Genomic DNA, 22,045 nt, shown 5'->3' with positions numbered 1-22,045 from the left:
TTTCAGGAGGGGCCCATATGTTTGTTGCTTTTTTTCACTCAATCATTCAGCCAACATTTTCCAAACACTGTCTGAAACCCTGACTTTGTCAGAAGTTACATGATTATTTATTTATATGCTTTATTATTTTTGCTTTGGTTGAGTCCTTCATTGATTCCTTTATTGATTGTTGATTCGTTTCCTGTATGAAAAAGCTGGAACAAGTTTTCAGCTTTAAAGTAGCTGTTTTATTGTGTTTGTGCCTGAACATAGTGTAGAAACACAGCATTAAATGCTTTCATGTGGCTCAGCTGTGCAAAAGCTCCGAAAGTTCAGTGTAACTGTTATCAACTGAGCAGCTAGAAGGATGGACTGGCCAGGTCTCAGCTGGAACGTTTTCTCGTTTGCATCCCATTATTACAGACAGGTACACACAGCAAATACTTCAGTTTAATTCAACAGTTTCTACACAGAGAATGAGGTAAAGTGATATTGAAGGTCCTGATGGCATCAGCCTTTCTCTTCATCTCTCCCCTGACTGTGTGAATGTATGTGTCAATGAAAACTTATCAGACTCTTTCAGTGGTGGGTGCTGTCTAACCCAGGGCAGGCACACTTGTCTTCCATCTCAAATCAAGGCAGTATTTATACTCAGTCTACATTTGCTTTGTACTTACATGTCTGTCTCCGCCAAGGAAACCTGTTGAAGAGCCTGCAGAAAATACTTTCTTTCTAACCTCCCTGACCCACTCTCATCCTGCCCACAATAACTACTTGCCTGCTCGGAGCATTGGTGCTCAGACTGGCAGAAAAAGAGGAGAAGCTCTGTTTCTCCTCCCAAATAAAGTTATCTGAATATAGCCCCCTGCCCCAGAGACAGAGACAAGCTGTTCGGACTGCTCAAGTTGCCTTTCCTAGTACGGCTCCTGCCTGTGAATGAAATAAGAGACTAATCCAAAGATACTTGCCTGATCAAAATTTCTGTTACCTGCCTGTGATGTCCGCTGCTGCATAAGCAATGTAAAAATAAAATGCCCAAAGCTCTTGCAATATTATATAAAATAAATATATCTAAATTTCATTTATAATCATGCATTAAGCTTATGGATCCTATATTGTTCCTTAATAGTTCAAATGAGATATGATTATCATTGTTTATGAAAAATGTTTGTTTACATTCTTTTGTTGTTGTCATTCTTTTGTAAAATAACATTTTAATACTTAATAATGGTCTGCTCTGTTTTCATGAAGATTCTGTTTATGAAAACTACTTTTCGACTGTGTCCTGCATTTTGTGTACTACAGCAAAATCTTGACATTGAACTGTTTTGTATTATACTGAGAGATGCTTGTACCAGAAGAGGCTTTATAGCTGGACTCAGTGTCCATGCATTTCATCTGGGTTTGTGTAGGTGAAAAAACCTTTCCATTTTCAGTGTTGTTTAGCTGATTCTCTAGTCATTCCATTAAAGCACATAATTTGTGTCAGCAATGGTCTTTTGAAAGGAAAATTCACTTCTAGTCACATTTTTCCATAACGTTTGCACAGGAAAATCTGCCTCTAACCACGTCTATCTATCTTTAATACTTTAGATGGGTTTTGTATTCCTAAAGACACTCTTTTAACATTTATATATTAAACCCACAGATGGCATCAACACCTCTGCTGAGTGAAACTAATTTTTTGAGAAGATCTGAAACAACTGCAAGCCTAGTTTCATTATTAAAACATGTTGTGCTGTGCTCAGCAAATTTGAAGCTCATTTTAAGCCTGTGCAGAGCCCTGATTTAGTAAAACGAAGTTTGTCATCACACAACCATTAAATAGCTTTATGGTCAATCAAAGTTTTTTAACAGCAGGTTGCAATATTCATCTACTGATTGTTAGGTTCCACATGCAACACAATCTCACAGCAGTACGTGAAATGCTCACAAAATTGAATATATTATTCATTTCCCTCGATACAACCCCTAACTTTTTCTTTTCTTTTTTTTTTACAGGAATATGAGTTATTTATCAGCATGGCCTCTGCTGATCTGTTGCATTGTGTCCTTCAACACAGAGGTTTTGAGGATGGAAAAAGTCCATGTTTGGATGCTGAAGGAATGGCAGAGGCCAAAGTCATTGTTTAAGCCCTACAGCAGAACCGTTACTTTTTCACTTAAGTTTTGTTTCAAGTCCATTTTCTTCATTTTAATTTGATGCTCGGTTATATTTAGGCACCTAAACTAATCAGACTGAAGTAAAGTGGGTTTCACTTTGTTCAAGGCTCTGTTTTCTTGGTTAGCTGGGTCTGCACTCGGTGAGCACTCAAAAATATACAGTAACAGGATCATGAAGTATTCTCCCAATTTCTCCTGTAGAATGATGGTCAACTTTGTGTACACAATAAAAGAGACTGAATTTGTGGGACTAATTGACCAGCACTTACGGCATGAGACCAGGTTACGATGTAAATGTTGAGGTGTCCTTTGAAAAAGAGATTTTCAATCTTTTACTTGGACAAATAGTGTAAATAACTGCAGAGCCAAAGAACAGTTAAATCTCTGGAGCTCAACACATTGTAGCTGCTAAAACCACACTCTCTGTTTTTAATTTGGATAACACTAAATGACTAATAAAAGAAGAAGTTCTCATTTTTAAGGCTTTCAACTGCTGTTGTTTTTGGATGAGCTCAATCAGCACAGACCCCACTAATTCCAAACAACAAATCACTTGTTGTCATTGAGCAGGGAACAAGCCATGGAGGTCAGTCTAAGGACAGTGTAAAAAAAACAAAAACAAATGTGTGCTGAAAGCTGCAACGAGCCCATACGCAAGAAAGATCCATACACTAGATCAATACACACAGTGGCAACAGACATATGAGACAACTGTCATGTGAAGATGAATGCATCATCCCAGCATTCAGGACAGGATTGTGAAAAAAAAATCTCTAAGTGAACAGAGCTGCCTATGCCCTCAACAACATCTGAGACACCTGCGGTCAAGCTGCTCAGCCATTGGAGAATCCATAAATAACTCAACCCGAAACAATAATCTGAGAGAAGAAATAGCCTATTTGTCATCCTTGAGGTATTATTGATGCACTGGACCTCTCCTGCCCCCACTAAGGATTCTGCCTCACTACATCTAGTATATCTCTGCAAAGCAAAAGACAAGCACCACCAGGATCAAGCCGGTCCCTTCAGTCTCTGGAGAACCAGAAATCCATCATCTTCTCACTGGCAAAAGTCCTTCACAAATGTTTCAGGCAGCTATAAGAAAAACAAAGTATGCAGACACCTTTATCAAACTTTTGTAAGCTTTTGGCCCGGGGGGGGGGGGGGGGGTCCGCTTCGCCTCTTGGTATAAATTAATGCCGATTTAAACAAACAAAAATTCAAATGTGGACTCGTCACTTCATGAAACCTGTTGCCACTGATGTTCAGTGCAGCCCTTGTGTAACTTGGTTACACAAGTCCTTTTCTCCCTGTTTTATATCCCGGGATATAAAATATAAAATGCAAGTTTTGGCTCTCTGGTAATCACCAGAGCAAGGCTATCTTATGTCTGTTGAACTCTCTTTTCTTTAGCATTTTTCTTAGATCCAGTGAAATAAATATTTAAAAAGCTCAAGACTTTTGCACAGTACTGTAGCGTTTGTACAGCAGCATAGCTATAAGCACAGCGGAATAAGACATATCAAAATAGTCTTTGTTAGGATCACTTTACTTGTTAACAGTAGAAAAATGCAGTAAAAAATAACAGAGTTATAAATCTTGCTTTCTGAAGCCTAATGAACCTTTTGAAACGACGTGTAATTAGTTTCACAGCTCAGTTAGCTCGCTTTTACCGGGCCACACGCACGTGAACGCGGTTACCTGAATAAGCGTTAAATTTAAATTGAACGGCAATTAAAAGGTGTGAGCCGCTCGGTGAGGGGGCGGGGTCTGGGAGGATCAGGTGGGGTAGTCCACTGTGACTTTATTTTTCACCAGAGAGAGCAGGAGGACAGCAGGAGGGAGAGAAGCACTTGACTTTGCTTTCCGTGCTGTCTGCGGCTGACACTGTGACAAATGACATGCTTTCAGAGAAAATTAGCTGAATTCCGGTGAGATCTGCGCACATGGATGAAGGTAAGACTTTCACCCCCTCCCTTCCTTTTTCTTGTCCATACTCCTGCTTACTGTACTTCACAAACTGAGTGGCTTCCAGTCATCAGAATGGATCATTGTGCTTGTTTGTGATTATTTTTAACCATGTGAAGGAGGCGGTTATTGTCTGGCAGGCCACATATAAGCACACTGAGAAAACTGCTTTATTTCCGTTTAGTAATGATAATCCAGGCAACCTTTTAGAGAGTTTATGTTTTCTGTGCATTTAAAATATGTAACGAAGGTTTATTATTAGAAATGAATGCAAATAAAAGGCATGCACAGGCCATATTCATTCAGAATATGTGGAATATTGAAGTGAATATTAATAATGCAAAGAAAATGATGAATGGTTGTAGCTGCATAAGGAACGTGCTTTAAAGCTCAGGAGAATTCAAAGCTTTGGTCCTCAGGGATGTATCTTCCATTAAATGATGACAAACACTAACAAAAATCACTTCTTCAGGTGGATGAAAAGGAGATGCACTCACATTATCCGCCCTGAAAGGCTGTGTATGTTCAAGACTAGTGGAATGTAATGATCAGGGACTGAATTATGAAACCCCCCCCCCAAGAGAATAAATAGCAATTTAGAAACTGACTTCAAATGTGCAGTGATTCATCACGGTAGTGCTCTCTCCTTCAGAGACCTGACACAAGCAGTTATGTTACAGTGTTTGCAGAAATGATATATGAACTCTACCGAGGCATTCACAGGCATCTGAATCAGTCATAAATTCCATTTTTCTTTTATGTGATATGGTGACCTGGAGGAAACATGTTCAAGATAAGCATTTGACATCCTTGATTTTTCTTTTCTCCCTTTTCTCAGAGCTGATGTTCTGGAGAAATATTACATTTCTTTGTTTGTTGGACATAGAACAGATCTAAAGTAATTAGATCTTTGTGCAAATGTGAGCATTTTCTCACTTCATCATAAGTGATTTTTTTCATGTGTCCTTGTGGGAGCTTGTGGTAACAAATTTTCCAAATTAAGTTCATTGAATACACTCTCATCAGTCTGCAAATCATGCACCGAAAAGCAATAAATTAGTTACAGGCAAGCAGGTTGAAAAAAGTGCATCCTTGATGATTAGTGCCTAACATAATCTAATAAGTCTGTAGGAATGTGTTTGACATGATGCAGAGATGTTTGCACTTTACAAAGTGTAGCAAACTCAATTGCTTTCACGGGACTTCATCTGCTGCATTCACAAAACAATATCAGGACAGTTAATAGTAAGTTGATATTGTCTGTGTTACCCTTGTGATAATGAGACCATCCCATGCTAGGAACTGCTGTTCTGATTTAATATACCCATGGTCAGGCTACATTACGTCAGTTAATATGCTCACTAATATCCTATCTGTTTAAAAAACAAAACCCTAATTATAATTCCAATTCTAGGTTTAATTGGCTGACTTGTTTCCATTCGGCAAAGGCCGCCCAGCTGGAGGGGGAACAAAAAAGTTTCTTCAAGGACAACATACAATCTTTCCAGGAGCTCTGCTAATGCAATAACCTGAGTGAGCCATCTTTGGATTCAGATGTAAATTAGATTGTAATGATGTTCACTGATAGCTTTTAATCAAATCTTATCTGCAGAGAATGATGGACGTGTGCAGTCTCAGTCTTTGTTTTTGCTTGCTGCTGGACAACTGAAGGAAAATGCCCTTTGGGGGCTGAGGCTGTGGTTATCGCTGTCTATTAATCTCTACAATATTTTCGTGGTTTATTAAATGGAAAAAGGATATTCGACTGGCAATAATATAAAATTGAGAGATGCAGAAAGTCCTTTTACTAGATATAATCAAATGAATATGAATGCTCCCAAAACAATGATTAAAGTATTCTTTTTCTCGTTGTTATTATTATTGATACATGCTTTACATTATCAGCTAACATCAAGACAACTGTGTGGCCTTGAGGCACACAAAACATTGTGCGTGGTTGTAGGAGTACTGCATCACATTGTAGATATTGGTAATCTTGTTTCACCTATGTAGAATTGCAACTGCTGCCTCAGGTCAATGTAAATATGTTTGACATCCTTCCATAGTAACAGTGGTCCTCGAACACTGGTGGGCTGAGGAAAACAAAACAAAAAAAAGCAATCTCTCCGTGCAGGCGCGACACCACACTGAGAAATCTTATTACAACCAAAAATGTTAAGATATGACCAAGATATGTTTTCACCACCTATCAATTCCCCCTCCGGCCACTGATGTGGAAATCCCAGCATCAAGTGTTTATTTGGGTGAATTTCGTTCCGCCTGGCAGTGGGACGTGCGGCGAGTGAAATCCTTTGATCCCGCACGAACATGTGACAAGCATGACTCTTCTCTCTGAAGGCTTTATCACGGCCACTTTCTTTTATTCTATGCTTCGCTGGTGCTTATCGCGCTCAGTGACATCCCTGATCTAAAACACGCTCACTGCGAGTGGTACTGAGCGGGACTATCGATGGCTGAAGCCTTCACTGGGGTAATATAGTGCCCTCCTCAAGGTTCAATTCTTGGCTTGTCATCTGGTAGATGAGTTAAAACCCTGATTAATGACACAAGACCTCTGAGGGAGGGACTTTAAAAAATGATCTCTGTCTTAATTTATCTTTAAGCTCTCTGAATGTTTGGCTGGATTTCTCATGATGCCACAAATGATTCCCACCCCCCAAGGATAATATTCCTGCTGTGTTGTCCTTGTGTTTGCCTCTTTCTTAATGGATGATATCTTGTTTCTTTATATTTTCTTTTCTATTATAATCCTTACCACAGTTACTTTTCAAGAACACCGCCTGTGTAAAGACATGTTTAGCTTTAATCAGTCTGACAGCTTAAATGAAGGTTAAACAAATATCAGGTATAAATAATGGGATGTTTTAATCTTACCAGTATCTTCTTGCAGAGCCAACAAAACAAGAAAACCGCACTGGGGGGATTTTTGTTTTGGTTTTTTTGAATGAAAAAGAAAACTGGGAATGCTGGGCTCAGGAGCATGCTCTCTTTTCTCTACTGCAGCTGTAATAAAGGGAGAAGAATTTGCACACAAAGAGGCTGAAAGAGGCCATTAAATGATGTTTTTACCCTTTAATCATGGTCGGGTGATTATACTTTACAATTTTACATTTAATGTGCTCTGTCTTGCATCCTCTGTTTTGATTTGCTCCTACGCTGTCAGAGAAAGAATAGCACTTAAAGCAGTAATGAGCTCGTTTTGGGTATTTATAAAAGTCTAGGATTATGAATGTGTTGATAAATTTCCTTTATCTCTTTTCTTGTTTTAACAGGTAAAGCCTTTTCGTTATGGCAAGACATGACACCCCAAATCCATCTGTGACTGCCACTTGAGCATTTGTCATTTTTATTAAGCTTTTCCAGACTAAATATGGCAAACTGTGGCAGTGTTACTCTTCCAGCATAAGACGTTCTGCCAAGCAACCCTGGCCACATGATCACTGGAGTGCTGGCAAGAGCCACTGTACCTACAAATTAACTGGAAGAGCAGTTTATGCAGCTGTAAAAGCTTTTATCCTCTGCGCTGGGAGGAGCGGAAGACGGCAGAGGGTTGGAGCTGAAGTAATTAAAGAACAGATGTGGCATGAGTGTCATCAATTTGCAAGACACTTTACATCTTAATGCAACCAGCAGATTACAATGTTTCCTGCAGAGAACATGAGTGTTTATTCTGCAGCAGGTCTTTGTCCAAACTGCAGCTCCTCCGCCCACCCAGAGGTGGATGTAGCCAAGGCAGTCGTCCTGGGGATGGTGCTGGTGGTCTTTGTAGTGTTTGGGGTCCTCGGAAACATCTTGGTCATCCTGTCTGTGCTGTTCCACCACCACTGGCGCTCTGTGACACATTACTTCATTGCCAACCTGGCAGCAGCAGACCTGCTGCTCAGCTCTGCTGTCCTGCCCTTCTCCGCCACCTCAGAGGCTCTCGGCAGGTGGGTGTTTGGCCGGTCCTTCTGCAGCGTATGGGCCGCCCTGGATGTCCTCTGCTGCACTGCCTCTATCCTCAGCCTGTGTGTGATTTCTATTGACCGCTACCTGGCTGTCAGCTACCCCCTGCGTTACCCCGCTATAGCTACCGGACGGCGAGGCCTGACCGCGGTGGCTGCTCTCTGGGGACTCTCAGCAGCTATATCTGTTGGCCCTCTATTCGGCTGGAAAGAGCCCGACCCAGAGGACGAGACAGTGTGCCGAATTACAGAGGAGCCTGGCTACGCCTTGTTCTCAGCCTTAGGATCTTTCTATATACCACTGGTCATCATCCTGGCCATGTACTGTCGTGTATATACCGTGGCGAAGAGAGAGACCAAAACCCTGAGGAAAGGGAGGAAAGGAAAGGGGGTAGAGATGGAGGGGGTGATGCTGAGGATACACAGAGGGAACGCTGCTCAGATAGGGAAGCAGGAGGGTGACGAGGGGACCGCAATGCATAAACGCTCCTCCTTTTCCCTACCAAGGCTGCTGAAGTTCTCAAGAGAAGAAAAAGCAGCCAAGACTCTTGGCATTGTCGTTGGATGCTTTATTATGTGCTGGCTGCCTTTTTTCCTGGTTTTGCCCATCGGTAGGTACCTTCTTACCTCCTCTGCACTGAAGCTGACAAAGCCTCACTTTGTAACACTCGTGTTCTTCTTTAGGTTCAAGGCACACACCTAAGCATCTGCTATTCTCAAAGAGAAATTCATCTTTTGTTGCATACTGAAGGACATTTACTGCTGTTTTAGCTACTAAAAATGTTCCATATAGCATCAAAAAGTTGGAGAGCAGAAAATAGTTATTTATCAATATATACACAAGAGAAAACATGGTATTTTGAAATGAAAAAAATACACAAATATTTATATAATATTATCACAGCATTTTCAACCTCACTGAAGTTTAAAAATGCAGATGAGTTGAAATTGTCTTTGTAAAACAAGTTTTGTATGGATGTACCTGTGTCAGATGGCTGGGTGGTGAAAACACAAAGAAAGAGCCTTGAAAATGTTCAACAGTCTGTGTTCTTTTTCTTTGCTGCTAAAGGTTTTAGTACAACAAAGAAAAAAGAAATCAGACTAAAGATAAAATAATCGAACTGGAGAAAACTTCATTACAGCAGTGGTTATGCTAAATGGGGATGCACACCATTTAGTATTTGGGTACAGCCACTGCAGCATGCGGCTTCATAACCCCTCCCACTTCAATAAATAACACTTTAGCAGTATCCACCTATTACCCAGAAGATAGTTAACCCTAGAATAGACTAGTAAATGTAGCAATAGAATGAAACCTACTCCTATATGCCACACTTGTAACGTTGGTTTAAGGCAGGTTTAAAGAAGAGGAAAAATATAGTATAACTTGTTTTGGAGAATCTAAAGTCTGCTTATCATTAATTATTTTTGGAATTAATTTGCTTGTAATAGAGTTACACCTCAGTTCCCTTAGTCTGACAGTAAGTGCATTACTTTTTTTTTTTTTTGTTTGATTGGCAGGTTTCTTGGAATATTTTGATTGCAAAGATAATGAAAAACTTGACATTTCCAAGCAGGAGACTTAATGTGATTCAAACAATGTTGATTTTTTTTTTCCTTTTAGAAGACTATAACTGTAATTTTAGCATTTTCACAGAAGCCCCATTGAATGGAAAAGATCTGTCAAGCATGAATTATTCTGCTGGTGTCCATCTGTAGATATGGGCTGAGGATAATGTGAAGAAGCTCAATAAAAGGTGAATGTCCATTCAGTCAGATATCCTCAGCTTTATGTGTAAGAAATTTTTCCTACATTCTCGTCAATGATGGTGACAGCAGTGATGCTATCACAGATGTAAGAGAGGACAGAGACCAACCGTTGTGAGGCTCTATCTAGAAATCTTAATTGCTTCTGAAATAACTCTTACAGCTTGACTGAGATAAGTGATCGTTGGAGTGGACCGGCATGTTTTTAAGAATACCAGTCAGTCAGTATTTACCTCCCAGGTCACAGATGGTGAGATTCACGCTGAAAAATCTATTTGGTTACATAAATACTAATCTTATTGAAGGCGGAACCCAGCTACGATAAGAGACGTAGGAGACGTGGATGAAACACATCATCTGGACAAATAATATACGTGTTATCGTTTTCAGTTTTTTCTTTGCAGTGTGTACTTTCATAACTATCCATATAACAGACACAAGGTATAATCCAAGTGCAAACAAAAGGCCTTTTATTCTAAAGACTAGATGTTCATGTCTCGGTTTAGTCAACAATCAAGTCTTTATATACTGGGATTAACACATCACAATAACTGTACCCCAGTTATCATAATATGACAAAACAATACCAAGCCAAGGTCAACTACCGTAGTTAGTTTTTCCATGTTGATAGAGATGATATCAAAGATTTACTATTTTCACTGCCCTTATTTTCCAACTTTTATGATCATTTCTATGCCATTGTTGTTTAACACAGGGCTCTAGACTAACTTTTTGACATGGGCGCACCGGTACGCCTAACTTTAAAAACTTGGGCGTACCGGCACAAAAGTTAGGCGCACTCAAATTTTTCATCGCTTAACACCGCAGTTTTACATGTGCACTTTCTTTGGGGGGGGGAGAGTCCATACAGACAATATTAATTTCTAAATTATTAACTAACAAACTTGTGCTTAAAGTGCTTTGTCAATATTGTAGAAAATGTTAAACTTAATCATCATCTTGGCCTCCTCTGACGACCTGTTTGCTGCTGTCTGCTGCTGAAAGGCCGTGGGGAGAGGGGACACTTGGGCAGTGCATTTATTGCAGCATATAATGTGTTTTCTGGATACACTGTGCTTTTTCAGCATTCAAAGGTTGATGACACCGTGTCAGAGCACTGGCTATGAATTTCAGACAGATCAGGCCTTAACAAAAAAGTTGTCAATAGTTCTTTTCATCTTTTCTTATTACCCACAGCTACATCCACTTCTCTCAGGCCTAGGCTGCTCACTAGGGCTGGGTATCATCACTGATTTCTATAATCCATTCGATTCCGGTTCTCAAAGTCCTGATTTGATTCAATTTAGCCTCAGACAGTCAGAAATATTATAATTCTGATCATTTATCAGTACTGACTTCATCAGAATTGTGAACATCACAGCAGATGCCTTTGTGTGAAAGTAACTGAGAATAAAACACAGGAAAACATGAAGGAGATTTTCCTGGTCTGGCTTTTTATAGCAGATAACCTTAAAAATATTCTGCAATTTTGCATAATTTTAAGAAGTTTAAATTTCTTCAGTATTGAACAGCAGAAATTAGGCTTTCTTGTCCGAGGTCATTTAAGTGAAAAAAGAAAAAGCGCTGTAAACAATGGTAGACTGGTGGGTAATAAGCGAATGAATAATGCAGAAAACAGATTTGAGACGGGAAACTGTTCCTGAAGTACAGAGAGAAAGACAGCTGTGCAGGAAGTGTGATTTTTTTATCGTGGTGGAAGCAAAACAGCAAAAGTCAGAGGGAATTCATGACGACATTGATCAAATGTGAAGCGCAGTTTGCTGCTTCTTTTGCTGCTGGCTCGGCGAATTTTGGTTGGAGAGAGACAAAACCTGCAGCTCAGAATCAGCGCAAAAAGACGTAAACACAGAGCGGACCCGACACATCAGAATCGCTAAGCTCCGACAGTGTGTCCGTGTTCAGGCCGTCGGGTGAGAAAGCCGAGAAAGACGAAGCTGATTCTGATGCGTCGGGTCCGCTCTGTGTTTAGGTCTTTGTGTGGAATCCGTTAATGAATTGATATCGCTTTATTCAAGCTACTCACCTCTCTCTTCCACCTGCACTTTCAACTGGACCACGGCCAATCAGAGAGGTCCCGCCCCTGACTACCTCTGATTGGTTTAGTCCACGATAGGGGCATAATGTGTGTCTGTTGTTGACCACACGGAGAGTTGCAGAGATTTTTTTTTTGTTACCGGATCATCTGGTCGCACAGGTGCGACCAAATATTTATTTTTAGAGTGCCGCACTCTAGGGCCCTGTAACATTAATGTTGAAACATTTAGTCAGTAGGCCTTTTCTCACAAAAGCAAATGATTAATAATAAATAATGATGGCTGAGTTCCATTCACCTGTTTTCTTTTCAGGCACTTGCTATTATGGCTTACTGGTGTTCGAAAATAGAGCTATTAATGTTAGTACGAACACGTGTGCTCCTGCAGTGACTGTCTGTTATGTTAAATGTCTGTTAGGAAATAACAGCTATTAATGAGTCATTTGTTTCTCAAAGCTAATAAACTGTGACAGATTTTTGCACAGTGCTATTGCCCATCTGCTTATAATAGGGGGAACGTAACATTAAAGGGCTCTGCACTATTGGATTAAACAAACAAAAAAAGACCATAAAACTGTGATGGGCAGCTTTAACAGCTGCAACTGATGTTGTTTTTATCTTGTGTAAGTGCATGCATGCATGCCAACATGGCAAAATGTGATCCCCGTGACACTTGCTGCAGTGGGAACTACCACAAATACTTTGGCAGGTGTTAAAATCTCTTTGGAGTTTGTCTGTGTGGTAGTGTGGTAACCCTGCAAGGTGTCAATTCAGGTCCACTGAAGTTATGACAGTCATTTTCAGGGGGACAGTAGGAATTTTCATGGTGGCTCTTTCACATTTGCCAATATATTACCTTTAGATACAATAGCAACAGTCTTTTGGGAACGGCAATCTGTGCATCACAGTCCCACTCCAATGCAATAATTAAGTCTGCATAAAAAGCAGCTGAATCATCATATTATAAAGATCACATGCATATTTATCGCATCCTTGAACGGTGTGCTAATCTTAACAAAACTTTGCACATCATCAAACATACAGCGATTATTAATATCTATACTGCATGTTTTTCAAAAACATTTGTTACAGCTCTTTTAATTTTCATATATATTATGTTCATTTCATGTTATGTTTTATATTTACGTTTGTGTCACGTTTATTGTACACGGTCCATAAAATTTGTATCCAGGTTTGAATTTTGTTCGAGTCACTGCTAAATACAACGTGAAAAAATGTAAAAGTACCCATAGTTTGCATAAAATTGGTTGGTGTTTTGGTCTATGAAAACAACATCAAGCAAGCTCTTTCTCCTTCTCTACTCTGCCTTGATTCTACTGGCCAAGTTTCTTTAAAGGAACATCAAGAAATTCAATTATAAGCAACAACACAGACCAAATAAAGCACCATATTGGAGCAGAAAAGGCTTCAGCTGTGAGCTGAAATGGAAAGAAGCAAACTACTACTCCCTCCCCAATGAAAGCTATTATAGATAATAACTAGCATGAGGCTTAATGGGCTGTAATGCCAGGAGGCATCCTCAGTCACCCTGTACCCACCTGAGGCAGCCAGTCACAGGAGGATAGTTATGCATTTCAACTGAGACGGTCCGTCACGGCTCACGGCACAGTGTTCATTCAAGCTCTGAGATTCACAGACTGAGGGTTTGAAAAACCACAAGTATATTTTTTATTTATTTTGAATTGTCCTGAGCCCCTCAGATCAAATGCTTGGTTTTTTTTTCTAAACCATTTGGTCACCAGCCTTTCACAGCAGCTGCTTCAATAGCAACTATAAGGGCACTCGGGGAGCATTCACCTTTGCTAAGGCCAATAGTCGGATTTTTTGTAATACAAACATACATCATACAAACACAAAGGTCAGAGTGATACAACACCAGAGGGGCAACATCAAATATAAACTTGCACATTCACATTATGACAGCTGCTTTCCTTTTCCAGCCCAGTCTGTGTAACAGGTACATTAGAATTTTTACAATTAAAGCTGAAAAATTACATGAACACTGTGAGAGAAACCAAGATGTTTCCCAAAACTTAACAGATTAGTTTTGGTTTCTAAACCTGAATGATGCCTGATTGCAACCAAAAGTTATGTCGATGTCAAGTAAATTTGATTTGGCCACATTCCATGAAATGTAACCATTTAAACTGTATTTCTCTAATAAAAACACATGGTAAATTAACATGTAATTGAAATGCTCAAAGTCAGTGTTCTGGGCATAAATATTTACTCTCTAGACTCTTTGGCCAGAAGTTTCTAGAACACTTGGTTTCAAAGCTACATCTATAAAAAAGAAACTGTGGACCCAAAGCACACAAATCACAGATGCCTCGTTACTGCTAAGTTAATAACTGGAATTTAACACAACAAAACTCAAGCAAAAGCTTTGTGGACAGGGTGTACCACACAGCAAACCGCAGTATTTGTCAGATAAGTTCGTTTAAAAAATGCTCCAAAAGGCACCAGCAGTACAAATAGGGTCAAGGTTTAATGATTCAGCTACATCGAGGTAAGGCCTAACATCCACGCTCCTAAATTAAGGTATTAACAAAATCCAATAATAGAGTAATGTGCTCTGAAGTTTGATGTTTTTAAAATGGGATTCTGTGGGGATTGATTTGCTCTTGGAGCCAGCCTCAAGTGGCCACTGCAATTTTTGGTAAATTGGCATTGGCTTCATTTTTGAGCTCCAGAACTTGGCCTAAATATAACTGAGAGAAAAACATAGCACCACACAACAAAATGAAACTAAAAAGCAACTTAAAATAATATAAATAAATGGTATAATAAATGTAAGCCTTAAAGGAGCAGGTAAAGAATGAATCTACTCTGCAGGATTACACCGCTGTAATGTATGCTCCCCTCATGCATGCTAATTTTTTCAGTCACCCGATGTTGGCAAATGCCAGAATAAATGAATAGGGAAAAAAGCCTAACCATTTCACAGATTTACTGCCTTTTTAGTGCCAGTACAGTTATTACACTTGCCCTTTTTCTTCCAAGATGCCATTTTAAATTATTCATTATTTGTTTTTTGTTTTTTTGTTAAGGGACGAGTCAAGATCATCCACTTGGGAAATGTTTTATTTATAAAGCTGGAAATGTGCGGGGACGTTGTCATGCTGACAAATAAAAATATCTGTTTCCAGAAAGTTGTAATTATACAAAAACATGAATAAATTGAAACCACGTGAAATTAGAGAATGGTTTAATCTTGTCAGATCCATGGGCTTTCGATATCTGCCTTTATCTAGGACCTTGAGGTATTATTGCTCTCATTGGTGTGCTTTTTTATTCATTTTCTGATTTGAGGTTCTTTCTGCATCTTTGCTAGGATCCATCTTCCCATCCTGTAAGCCTCCTGAAACCATCTTTAAAATAACCTTCTGGCTGGGTTACCTCAACAGCTGCATTAACCCCATTATCTACCCGTGCTTTAGCCAGGAGTTCAAGAAAGCCTTCCACAGCGTGCTGCGTGGCCAGTGCCTGAGAACTGCTGTGCCGACTACTTCTCAAACCCTAGGACACATCACCACCCACTCCTCCGACCCAGGCCCAGTGCAAGAACCTGTCACCCTTTCTTCACTGACTTGCTGTAGAGTGCTGTCGACCTCATCCTCATCTGCTGATGGTGTAGACCAATCTCAGAGTGCACAAGGCCAGAGTAAGAGTCTTCTGAAGGCATGGTGTTTCTCAGCAAGTCAAACTCCAGTGCCAGAGAAGGCCTCCAACAGATCTGCTAAGGTCTTACACCTTTCCCTCGGCATTACAGGAGAGGCTGTTTGACAGCTTTCACTTCGACATCTATGTAAAACTTTTACATATAATTATATTTCACAGAGACATTAGAGTGCAGGTCTAGCCAATAATGGCTTGAGCTTTTGATGGTGCCTCGTCGCATGACACGTCATTTGGAGAGCTAGTAAGTAATACTTGTATTCTCACAACAGCCACTACTGAGCTTCACTTGAACGGGGCATTAAATGTCAAAATTTTCGAGAGGAGCTTTTCAGCTGCCAGCAAGTAGGAGCCTGTGACTGTCCAGCAAGTGAATTTTGGAACAGATGCAAAGCTCTTTTGGTTTGAGAATGCAAGTTAAAAGCCCTTTTGGCAAGTGTCTAGGATAGAAAGTATAACCATCCCTGAATGCCAAGGAATAAACGAGATAACAGAAACTTATAGAAACGCTATTGTAAGAGAACTCTGGAGACATGATATTTTTTGAATATTAGTGGTATTTCTTCAGATTGCACAAAAACCCTTAAGGGTGAGATACTCAAAAGTCATGGAAATAATTAGTATTCAGCGAAAGCTTTGAGAAAGCGTAAGATAGAGGAGGGTGTGTGTTGCATGTGTGACCTTTGCTTTAAAGAGATGAAACAATTTCCTAAAAGAAAAAGTTGAAAATTGCATTCCTTGGTGAGTACTGGGTAAAAAAAAAGGACATTTTTACAGCACAGCACAGTTTACAGATTTAAAGTGGAAGAGTTTTGCTTTGCTGTTTGTTTGGGTTCTTTGGAAATTGTGTTAAAAATCAGCTTTCAGTGTTTTACAGCATTGCTTGTGTGAATACTGGCTTCCTGCTGGTGTACGACTTGTGCTTTATTCTGGTTATTTAAAACTGATGCACGCGCATTCAAAACTGCAATGGTTCTTCTCATCTGTAAGATGCATCCATAAGGTTTTTTGTGCAGAAGGACTCTAAAATGAGCTGACAAAAACTCAGGCTTGATGTGCATTATTACCTCATTAAAAAGAAGCTATGGCTAACATAAGAGGCATTTCTCTGCTTACACATCCAGCAGAGCAACCTTACCATCCTCTAACAATGTGTTTTACTGTCCACCTGATGAGTGAAAGTCTAACAGTAACTCTCATTTTAGCTGCGTTTTGCTGTCTAACAAATCCTAATTAAAATGCCTGTTTAATAGATACCATCAGCCTGGCCTTTGGTGCAGGGCCAGAACAAAAACAATGAGCCAAAAGAAGACTGAATCTTTGTGAGCCAATTACATTCCAGTTCCTAGTGCAACAATTAAGTGAAATCAATTTTCTTCAACTCAGATGTAATTTGAGACATAAGTGGCAGTCACGTTACCAGTCGTGATTGAGTTAGCTGTGTGACAGAGTATGAAAATACAAAGAAAAAGTGTGTGGGAGAACACAGCTGTGAAGTGTGCTTTAACAATGTGCCTGGAATCATTTGGACACATTGGAGAGTTTACTCCTTGTGTAAAAAAAAATCTAATCAAATCAAATGAATGTGCTATTTACTGATCAAATTACCTATGTTATATCTCCAGCAGTGGAGGAAAGCTGTTATCATTAAATCCAAAATGACCCTCTTATAGATGCACTGTTTGCCAGTGACACTGCCATAATGGTTTCACAATTTAATTAATCGACTTACAAAATTCTAAACTGGTAATGTCAGAGGACAGGATACCAGATCTCTATGTGAATTAACCCCACCCCTAAAAATACCCTGTGACAGAAAAATCTTATCACTGAATTTCCATTTGTTTGACTCAGGACTGTCAATATTCAGTTTACCTGGAATGACCCCCCATGGCCTTTACTAGAGATGCACCGATTGAAATTCTCCTGGAGCATTCCAATGTTGTAGCTTATCGAACAGTAAGTTTCATGATTTTCTCTTTTTAAAATGTATGCATCATTAATTGTGCCCCTGTTGTATGGCACATTTTACCTTAAGAAATAGAAACATGACCATTATATTTATATGACAAAACAAATGTCAGGTACGTATATAATTGTCTGGCTTATTTATTGTGATCAGAGGTTTAAATATACTCATCATGGGCATGAATACCATGATGAGTACCATGGTAATTTGAGTTGTTTTTAACTTTTTCTTTAAGCTGTTCTCTTTCCAGGGTAAAATGATGGTACAGCACACATCTTTAAAGACTTTCAAAAATCGGTTGTGGATTTTCTCTAATCCACACAGGCTCAAAATTATGCATCCATGCCTGCTAATGTTTAGTTAATTGTCCCTTAGCAAGTTGCACCTCTGCCAGACACATTTGGTAGCTATCAACAAATGTCTGGGATAATTTGTGCTGGATATTTGATCTTCTTGGCAGAGTTGGTAGAGTGTATTTAAACTGATGGGGTTCCTGAGCCTTGGTGCTTCCTGGGTTGGTTCTAAGAGTGACAGTTTAGGTCATCTTCCAGACCTCAGATAAGTGGTGACACAACAAAATAACTCATACTTGTTCTGATTATTGATAAATCTAATGAGTGCTGTCAAAAGAGAACAGTTCAGAAATGATTACAAATAGAAATATCATGGCATTGATGTCTATGACATGTGTATCTAAACCTCTGACCACAACTGTAAATTCAGCAGCTAACAGGACATCAACCCTTTTCCTCTCTTTCATTTCTCTTGTAACAGCTTTGATCCTTTGCTCATACTGAGGCTTTTGGTTTGTGGCTGGCTCTGGGGACTGTATGGTAAATGGTAAATGGCCTGTATTTATATAGCGCTTTTCTAGTCCCTAAGGACCCCAAAGCGCTTTACATATCCAGTCATCCACCCATTCACGCACACATTCACACACTGGTGATGGTAAGCTACATTGTAGCCACAGCCACCCTGGGGCGCACTGACAGAGGCGAGGCTGCCAGACACTGGCGCCACCGAGCCCTCTGACCACCACCAGTAGGCAACGGGTGAAGTGTCTTGCCCAAGGACACAACGATCGAGACTGTCCGAGCCGGGGCTCGAACCAGCAACCTTCCGATTACAAGGCGAACTCCCAACTCTTGAGCCACGATCGCCCGTATGGCTTTAACTTTTTCCACTTTGCCTCTCTCGGCTTTTTCAGACTGTCCATTTTAAGTTCAGCTCAGTGAAGGTGATTTAAGTGATTGGGTGACCCTGGCCAAATGATCGGTGCATCTCTAGTGTTTACTTTAATCACTTCTGCAATTAAATGCTTTTTTAATGTTGTAAGTTTATGAAATGCCAACATTATCCTGTCATCAGTACTTGAAACTGTTAATGAATTATTTTGTATCACATCAATAACTGAAAACTTTACAGCGGTACTGCAGTTTAATTAAATTACATTGCATGAAAGTAAAAAGCAGCAGAAAACAAATACAGAAATAAATAACAGTCTAAAAAAATGAATGCTCTGAAATGAGCATTCTGTGTCTATATTGAAATTGAGTTTAAATCTGTTCATTAACTAAAAACCAGTTTATAAACAAACAAAATACATTCCTGTGTCAAGATAAGCTGAATTCTTCATTCAAAAAAACAAAACAAAAAAGAACATGTTGTGAGCATTGATTCATACCTTTAAAATGTGCTTTGGGTGTCTTATCTTCTCTAAAAAGTTGTTATGTTTTTTTGTCTTTTTTTAAACTATAAATCCTTTGCTTCCTTGAGTTATAAGTTGTTTTTCTTCACAGCATTCGGATTAAAAAGCGTTCTTCTACCCTACAGACATCGTAGCAGTGATGAATACCTGAGATGAGCTTATCTGCAAAACGCAGACTGTAGAAAGAATTCCCAGAAAACAAGCGATTTGTCATTTAACAATAACCTAAGGTCTGTAAGAGGAGTTTCTTTCATCCTGCTTTGCTCTCAAGGATTTCTGCTGTAACGTCTCTTGTTTATTGTCCAGTAGCTCTAATTTTCAATAGCAGCATAAATATAGAACACGTATTCTTATCTCCATGGCTTCACTCATGTTTCATTGTGAAATCAAACTACAGAGTCCGTCCTCACATTTCTCTGTTTTGTTTAAATTCACATCTTTGGACTGCGGGCACAGCCTCGAAAACTAATGACTCATAACACAATATCACTGCAAGACAGGGTACATGGAGAGGGAGAATCATCACACAGCTCCTTTCTGGGTGAACGCACATCCACGCCCAAGTGATTTGTGCCCATCCATGTGTGTGTCTACCAGTTTTTTATGTGCGCGTGTGTGTGTGTGTGTGTGTGTGTGTGTGTGTGTGTGTGTGTGTGTGTGTGTGTGTGCGAGGAGCAGCTGAGTGGTGTTGCGTCTGCTTCCATCGGTTCCAATGTTATTTATGGAAATAAATGCATCAGATTCCTATTAAGCATTCACCTCTCGTTTTCAAAAAAGGAGCAAAGGATTCAAAGAGTGTTGCAGCAGCTGTCATATTTAAGCAAACAGTGTTGTGATAAATGGATCCAGGCTTCCATTGGGGAAAAGACAAGCTTTAACCTAATCAGTTGACTTAGCAAAGTGATGTTTCATTACACCGTGTGATCATGATTAATAATGTTGAGCGGTGAAGCACAGCAGGTGACAAGAATTGTAACTTCGAGAAGTCAAAGAAGCCTCAATTCAATGAGGAAAGTGTCGTTTGTGTTAGAAGACTTCGCAAAAACTTCTTCTGAAAGGCAACTGTTCACGAGCTGGGGTTCCACCAAGTCACCAAGCATAAATGTGTAATTTTCATTAGACTATCAAAAGCATTCCCATGGAATACATAGCTTATAAAGCATGAGCGAAAAGTTTGCACAACTCCAAATCCAAGTAAATGGAAACTCTCATATTCAAAATATACTCAGGTGCAAGACTGATATCTCTGCAAGCGGGCGGAAATGAGTAGCTTACTTGAAAAATGCAATAACTGGCACAAGTTTTGCTGTTATAGTTGCCAGAGTTGTTTAGTTGAATCATTTTCTGTCTCATTGAACGCTTAGATGATACTCTGCAACACGAGAGGTGACGAATTCTGCCTGCCAGCAGAAATTAAATTGGACAGAGTTGTTTTATTTTATGGCTCCCTGAATTATATGTTATTAGGTTTTGGCCAAAAGTCAAATCGCATGCTAAAGTTTCTTCCTGTAGCAGATGCTAATGTTTTTCTTGGAGTTGGAGGATTGCATAGCAGCTGGCCAGATAATTGAACGAGAACTGCTCTGCAGCTTCATTTGTTGTGCCATAAGGAATGTAATGTCCTTCCATCCTATCCAATTTTCGAGAGACTTTTTCTAGTTCAAGTATTAAAATTAAGAGCATGAAAAATATTAATCAAAGTGGATGTGAGGGAAACTTGACACATGAGCCCAGACGATGTCACCAGCTGTACATTATACATTCATCAGGTAAACACATGCGCAACTCCAAATAAATGCTAATATCTCATTGTTTCCATGCATCAGTGAGTTTGTTTTGGAGTTTCTCTATTAGTCCAAACTCAATAATTGCAGTGTAAAAAGTAACTAGATGTGTCAGTGAGTGTTTTCATCATTTATCTAGCATTGCAGTAGAAGTGGAAACTTGCACACACTGCAAAAGGAACAGGCCCTGAGAGCCAGTTGACCATTAGCACATATATTGCCACCCCTGTTGTCAAAAGCAAAATCACAACTATGATTGGTCCCAAGCCCAGATAAATGGGGAGGGTTGCATCAGGAAGGACATTGATGTCCAGAGCTATAGCAACTACGGAGGAATAAAGCAGATGAGCCATACCATGAAGCTCTGGGAAAGAACTGTTGAAGCTAGGTTAGAAGAGAGGTGACGATCAGTGAGCAGCAGCATGGCTTCCTGCTGAGAAAGAGCACTGCAGATGCAATGTTTGCTTTGAGGGTGTTGATGTAGAAGTACAAAGAAGTTCAGAAGACGCTGCATTGTGTCTTTGTGGATCTAGAGAAAGTATATTATTGTGGTACTGCATGAGGAAGTCAGGAGTGTATGTGTATGTGTTTGAGGGTGGAGCGGGACATGTATAAGGATGATAGGAAGGGCAGATGGATTCAGAGTGGATGTGGGATTACATCAGGGACTGACTCTGAGCCCCTTCTTGTTTGCAGTGGTACACAAATGAGATCAGTCACAAGTCTCCATGGACTTTCTGCTAGTATATGTTTGCAAGATGACAGTGTGATCTGTAGTGAGAGTAGGGAGCAGGTGGAAGAGAGCCGGGAGAGATGGAGGTATGCTCTGGGGAGGAAAAAAAGTCAGTGGAAGCAAGATGGAATACATGTGTATGAATGAGAGGGAGACATGTGTAGCAGTGAAGAAAGAAGGAGACGTAATGAAAGTGGATGAGTTTAAATATCTGAAGTCAGCAATCAAAACCAACAGACAGGGAACAAGAGGGTGGA

General features: G+C 39.8%; 1 protein-coding gene across 1 annotated transcript; it reads left to right on the top strand.

Annotated features, from left to right (window-relative positions):
* The first annotated feature begins 3,980 nt into the window (after nt 1-3,980).
* adra1ab (adrenoceptor alpha 1Ab) lies at nt 3,981-15,702 on the top strand. Its single transcript, XM_085281197.1, has 3 exons — nt 3,981-4,098; nt 7,404-8,686; nt 15,251-15,702. Exons 2-3 carry the CDS (start codon nt 7,771-7,773, stop codon nt 15,700-15,702), a joined length of 1,368 nt encoding a protein of 455 aa, XP_085137323.1. The 5' UTR covers nt 3,981-4,098; nt 7,404-7,770.
* Nucleotides 15,703-22,045: the final 6,343 nt, after the last annotated feature.

This window comes from Mchenga conophoros, linkage group LG7 (assembly GCF_057382185.1).
Source record: "Mchenga conophoros isolate Kocher_MC1m ecotype Shallow Benthic linkage group LG7, M_conophoros_male_GT1.1, whole genome shotgun sequence".
NCBI classification, from domain to species: Eukaryota; Metazoa; Chordata; class Actinopteri; order Cichliformes; family Cichlidae; genus Mchenga; species Mchenga conophoros.
This window is presented reverse-complemented; position numbering and strand designations above follow the sequence as displayed.

Bases quoted from the DNA above. Each gene is read 5' to 3' on its own strand.
- adra1ab (XM_085281197.1), top strand. From the start codon at position 7,771: ATGTTTCCTGCAGAGAACATGAGTGTTTATTCTGCAGCAGGTCTTTGT. The intron at 8,687-15,250 runs GTAGGTACCTTC...CATCTTTGCTAG, and splicing joins TTTCCTGGTTTTGCCCATCG to GATCCATCTTCCCATCCTGT.